Below are 6,510 nucleotides of genomic sequence, written 5' to 3' on the forward strand. Positions count from 1 at the left end.
TAGGGCATATGTAAAAACGTTCTCATCTACTAGATCACGAAGATCTAATTCTTAAGTGTAAGAAATCTTATAGGGTATATTTTCTGAAAAGGGAAAGATTCAAACAACCTTAAAGATCCACGTGTTTATTTAAAAAAAAAAAAAAGACAGAAAACAGGGTGCCTGGCTGGCTCAGTTAGTTGAGCGACTGCCTTTGGCTCAGGTCATGATCCTGGACTGCCAGGATGGAGTCCCACAGCGGTCTTCCTGCTCAGCAGGGGGTCTGCTTCTCCTTCTGACCTTCTCCCTCTCATGCTTGCTCTCTCTCATATGCTCTCTCTCTCAAACAAACAAATAAATCTTAAAAAAAAAAAAAGGCAGAAAACACCAACACTCAGCCATGCTTTTGACTTCCAGGATGGAAGGAAAGGGCGGGCAGGCAGGCCGGCGGGGTGGGGGGAAGGGCAGCTGGAATGTCTGTGACACATAACTGGGGCCGTGTGCAAACCTTCTGTGACGTTGCTGAGGTCCCTGGAGAAAAACCGCCACTTGTTTCTAAACCGCCGTAAGGGGAGTCGTGTCGGAGCCTCCGGGGCAGTGGTGGGCCGGCTCACCCTAAGATCTCACCGCAGCCATGAGCAGTAACGAATGTTTCAAGTGTGGACGGTCTGGCCACTGGGCCCGGGGATGTCCTAGGGCAGGAGGGAGTCGAGGGCGCGGAGCCAGAGGCCGTGGTAGAGGTTCTCCGTGCAGTTCCACCAACCTGTCTGACATCTGCTACCGTTGTGGTGAGTCTGGCCATCATGCTAAGAACTGTGACCTTCTCGAGGACATCTGCTACAACTGTGGGAGAAGTGGCCACATCGCTAAAGACTGTATGGAGCCAAAGAGAGAGAGAGAGCAGTGCTGTTACACTTGTGGCCGACCAGGCCATCTGGCTCGTGACTGTGACCGTCAGGAAGAGCCGAAGTGCTACTCTTGCGGGGAATATGGCCATATTCAGAAAGACTGTACCCAAGTCAAGTGCTACCGGTGTGGTGAGATCGGCCACGTGGCCATCAACTGCAGCAAAGCAAGCGAAGTCAACTGCTACCGCTGTGGCGAGTCTGGGCATTTGGCCCGGGAATGCCCCATTGAGGCTACTGCTTAGTTTTCCCCCTTTGTCCCCTCCCCCCCTTTTGCTGATTGATAATTGTATTATTTTCTCTGAAAGTTCTTCACTGACCAAAAGTTGATAGATGGAGGCAACTCCCAGGCCAGTGAGCTTCATTTACCATGTTGAAGGAAGAAAAGGCTGGAAAAAAAAAATCTCAAAAGAAGTTGTTCACTTTTAAATGTCATTAATGTGTTTCTGCGCCACTGGTGAATCTGATTATTGGACAGTCATTCTAGACCTTAGACAATTTTTGGTTCTTTGTACATTGATTTAACATTTCATTAACTGCTACTGTGTGCCAGCCACCACTGGAGGAATTGGGGATATATCAGTGAACAAATCAGATCCATGTTGGGAACACAGGCTTAGAATCTATTAACAAATAACACACAGCGTCAGTGAAGATAAATCGCCATAGAGAAAAAGAACACCAGGTGAAAGGATAGAATATTCTGGGGAGGGGGACATGTAGTTCTGTCTTAGATACACAAAGTGCCCTGAGGAAGTGACATTTCCTCAGAGATTCGTTGATGAATAAAGCTGATTTTAAAAATGTCTATGGTCTTGTCAAAGTAATTTTAACTTTATTATATATTGACTGTTTTGAATTATCTGACCTCATTAACTTTTAAATAATGTTGGAAAGACATCTCTATCTGGCCCTGCATAGAGTGTACATTTTAATGAAAATAAACCAGAAAATGTGTATAATACATATAAGTAGCTTTGAGAGAGAGCAATGAGAAACGAACAAAAAAACCTTCGCAGCAAATAGCTGACATAAACACATGGCAAAGTTTGGACTTACATGTTTTTTAAAATCTAACAGAAGTATAAACATTAACATTAAACAATGATTGGGACTTTGACAATTTTAAAAATACCTATTCTCATAGATAGGATAATTTATATTTAGGAGTTTCTGAAAAAATGTGTTGTCACAGATATAAAGATGTTCAGTTTCAAATGCTGGAATCTATTTTTAAAGATCAAATCTGGAAAACAATGGAAGTTCTATAAAGTAGAAAAGGTACTTTTAAATTTTAAATAAAACTTGGGATGGGGGAGGTAACCATGATTGAAGTTGTAATGAAAAAATGATTTGGAAAATAACTCAATGTCAAACCTAGGATGTGATAGAATTTATATTAGAACAGATAGTGTAGAGGGTAGAATTTTTGTCTATAAACCCATGAGGCCAAAGAAATTGTAACTGATTTTATAACTGAAACCACATTCTTTTATAAACCTCCATAAAACTTCATGTGTAATCCTTCATTCCCATCTAAAAGATCCCTTCAGTGCAGCTGAGTTTCAACTTCTGTGACCCTCTTGTGGTCCTAGAGATTGATTCTGTCATTGCGTGCTGTTGCAACAAGATAAACTCAGGTACACTCCTAGCCCCTAAGTAAAGCAATCTCAGTTCAATCTGCCAAGATACAACATGAAACCTCTACATCACTCTGAACCAAATTCTTGAGTCACATCACAGTGCTAGGCTCCAGGAAAGGAGAAACACAGATCTCTGCATTTGAATCCCTCCGCAAACAATCTATAATTTCATTTCTCATGTCCTTAGAGTTTGGCTCAGAGCTGGAGGGGGGAAATATGCTTTGTCCTTTTATAAAGAACACACTCAGCATTTAAGTCCTTTTTTTTAAAAAAAAAAGATTTTATTTATTTATTTGACAGAGATCATAGGTAGGCAGAGAGAGAGGAAGGAAGCAGGCTCCCCACTGAGCAGAGAGCCCAATGTGGGGCTGGATCCTTGGGGCTTGATGCTGGATCCTTGGGGCTTGATCCCAGGACCCTGGGACCATGACCTGAGCCGAAGGCAGAGGCTTAACCCACTGAGCCACCCAGGTGCCCCAGCATTTAAGTCCTTTTTACATTCCTTCTAGGCGTTCCCCCCCCAACCCCAGTTTAAGAGGAAAGGAAGCCTTATTTTGACATTAGTATCCCTGTGTTAGTAGTTATAAAATAGTAGTCCTTTTACTGAATCAGGTCCATACTATGTTTAGTCTGACCTGCACATTGTTTAACAATATTTGTGAATTAGATGTCAACATTTAAAAATTGCAACATTTTCCATAGAAATTCTTACTTTTGGTCTCTCTGGAATGTAAAACAAAGATCAGGAAGCAGCAGTCACCCATTTCTGCATGGAAGCATTTAGATGAAGGTGAGTAGCATTTTCTCCCTATTGACAAGTCACACGTTCCCCCTCTGACTCCAGCACCCACTGCTGACCATATTCTTGCAAAAACCCCAACATGCACTCCTTCCTCATTAACTTTACCTGCCAGGCCCCTCTAGTCACTTGAGTCTAAACCTTTGCTGTATGCTTGGGCATACAATTTGCTTAACTTGGGGTAAACAACTACATAATTCCCCAGAGAAGTTTAATTAAAGCTGTTTATATTCTCCTCAGTATTTGTAGACACAAACAGGAAAGCACATTTTATCAATAAAGGCTAAAAAGGCATTTTATCAAATTCAAATTTCTAATTTAAAAACAAAATAACAAAACATCTCACAAATAACTTAAAATAGAGCTAATGAGGCTTCTTCCAAGAAGATTGAATAGATACATTTTTACCCATTCCCATTCAGTGCAATAAAAACCTTGAACATTATAAAACAAACATAAAAAGACTCTGGAAGGTAGGGAGATAAAGATGGGTAAGGGCCTTTGAGTCAAAGGCAGTGAGTTTCCTGGGTTTTCTTTTTACCTCATATATCCTGGACTTGAAGCTGAAGAAATTTTAACAGGCACAGAAATAAAAACTCTCACTAGCCAGATGGCCAGGAGAGAGGCAGGCTAGAAAGATAGAAAACTTTTAGAAAATAACTGCTTTACTTCAGCCAAACATCATAAGTAAAACTATGGCCCCATCCCCACCAGCAAAAGCCTAAGGGGGAGATTAGACTTACATCCTGATAAAGCTGCAACAAAGTGCCCCAGCCCCTCAGTTGGAGTACTGTCCAGAGAAAGTCCAACAGTAATGAAGAGGCTTTTTTAAAAAGATTTCAAAAATTGGTAATCTTCCAGCAGGACTAACCGAGAAAAAAAAAAGAGAGATAAATTACCAATATTGGGAATGAAATAAGGGATATCACTATCAAGCCTGTAGACATCAAAGAAATAATAAAGAAATAATATAATGAATAACTCTACATACATAAACTGGACAACTTAGATGAAATGGCCCGATTCTTTGAAAAACACAAGGTATCACAATTCACCCAATACAAAATGGATAATGTGACTAGCTCTGTAGCCATTAAGGAAATTGAACTAGTAATTAAATATTCCATCTCAAAAAAATCTCCAGGCCCATATGATTTCACTGTAAAATTTGATCAAATTTTATAAAAGAGTTCATACCAACTCACACTAGTAAAAAGCCTCAAGAAAAGCCTACTTTCACTAGCCAAAGGTGCAGGAGGAAGGCAGCCTAGAAAGATAGAAAATAGAAGAGGAAGGAACATTTCTCAACACATCATAAAACTAGAATTACCTTAATAGAAAAATTAGACAATGACAGTACAAAAAAGAAAACTACAGATCAATATCCCTTATGAATATAAATGCAAAAATCCTTGATAAAATATTGGCAAATAAAACTTAGCAATATATTAAAAAGAATTGCATATCATAGTCAAATGAGATTTTTTCCAATAATGCAAGGCTGGTTTAATGTTAAAAAAATCAATAAATGTAAGCCAATGTATTAATAAGCTAAAGAAGAAAAACCACATAGTCATGTAAATTGATGCAGGAAAGACATTTGATAAAATCCAACATTCATTCATGATATAAACTCTCAGAAAAATAGGGATAGAGGGAATTTCCTCAACATGATGAAGAACATCTACAAAAAAACTACTGTTAACATATTTAATAGTGAAAGACAGAATGCCTTTCTTTGGAGATCAGGAAAATGGCAAGAGTATTGGCTCTCACCACTTCTACTCAACATAGTGAGGGAAGTCCAAGTTAGTGCTATCAGGTAATAATGGGAAATGGAAGGTATACAAATTGGAGAGGAAGAACTAAAAGTCTTCCTATTAGCAGGTGACATGATTGTCTATACAGAAAAAAACCCTCAGAACTAATAATTTCAACAAGGTTGCAGGATAGAAGAAAAACACAAAAATCTGTTGTATTTTCATGTACTAGCAATGAATATTGAGACTAAAAATGCAACGCCAACTATAATCACTCAAAAAAGAGAAATATCTATGTGTCAATTTAATAAAATACGTACAAAAATTGTATGCTGAAAGGTACAAAATGCTGATGAAGTAAATCAAAAGTTGAATAAATGGAAAGACAAGTTAGTGCAAATCTTATAAAAACCTCAGCAAGACTTTTTGTATATATAGATTATTCACTTACAGACAAGGCATGGGAAATAGAATAGCTAAAGCAATTTTGAAAAACAAGAATAAAGTGGGAGGGGCGCCTGGGTGGCTCAGTGGGTTAAAGCCTCTGCCTTCGGCTCAGGTCATGATCCCAGGGTCCTGGGATCGAGCCCCACATCGGGCTCTCTGCTCTGCAGGGACCTTGCTTCCTCCTCTCTCTCTGCCTGCCTCTCTGCCTACTTGTGATCTCTGTCTGTCAAATAAATAAATAAATAAATAAAATCTTTAAAAAAAAAGAATAAAGTGGGAGGAATTGGTCTATCCAATTTCAAGACTTATTTAATTGCCATAATAATCAAGACAGAATGGTATAGGTGGAGGTATAGATATGTGTAGATCAATGTAACAGAATAGAAAACACAAAAGTAAATTCTTACAAATATGCCCAACTGAATTGTGATAAAGTTGTAAAATCAGTTTAGTGGAGTTAAAAAAAGAAATCTAACACAAAAATCAACTAAAAACAATCACAAACTTAATTGTGAAATGTAAATCACAAAACTTTTAGGGAAAAAAAATCTTTGGGAGTTCCTAGGCACAACAACAAAAACACAACCAAAGAAAAAAATTGTTAAATTGAACATCAAAAGATTTCAAAACTTTTGCTCCGAAATACCCAACTGACAGAATGAAAAAACAAGCCGCAGAGCTATAGAAAGTAAGTATAAACCACATATCTACGAAAGGACTACTATTTAGAATATATAAAACAACTCTCAAAACTCAACAGTTACAAAATTGAGCAATCCAATTACAAAATGGGTAAAACACATGATGAGACTTTCCACTAAAGAAAACATACAGATGTCAAATAAAAATTTTTTTTAAGATTTTCAACATCATTATCTACTAGGGAAATGCAAGATAAAGCCACAGTAAGATATCAAAAATACTTATCAGGATTGATAAAATAAAAAATAGTTGTTATCAAATGTTGGCAAGAATGT

At 38.1% G+C, this 6,510-nt stretch overlaps 1 protein-coding gene across 1 annotated transcript; it reads left to right on the forward strand.

The window, feature by feature from the left end:
- Window positions 1–525: 525 nt before the first annotated feature.
- On the forward strand, window positions 526–1,673 carry ZCCHC13 (zinc finger CCHC-type containing 13). The gene has a single exon (XM_032847730.1). The coding sequence runs from the start codon at window positions 614–616 to the stop codon at window positions 1,127–1,129; it is 516 nt and encodes a 171-aa protein (XP_032703621.1). The 5' UTR covers window positions 526–613; the 3' UTR covers window positions 1,130–1,673.
- The last annotated feature ends 4,837 nt before the right edge of the window (window positions 1,674–6,510 follow it).

The sequence above is a fragment of the Lontra canadensis genome, unplaced genomic scaffold, assembly GCF_010015895.1.
Source record: "Lontra canadensis isolate GAN:19392208 unplaced genomic scaffold, GSC_riverotter_1.0 scaffold192, whole genome shotgun sequence".
Taxonomy (NCBI): domain Eukaryota; kingdom Metazoa; phylum Chordata; class Mammalia; order Carnivora; family Mustelidae; genus Lontra; species Lontra canadensis.

What these genes read in the sequence shown, in the direction of transcription:
- ZCCHC13 (XM_032847730.1), top strand. Translation starts at nt 614, where the DNA reads ATGAGCAGTAACGAATGTTTCAAGTGTGGACGGTCTGGCCACTGGGCC.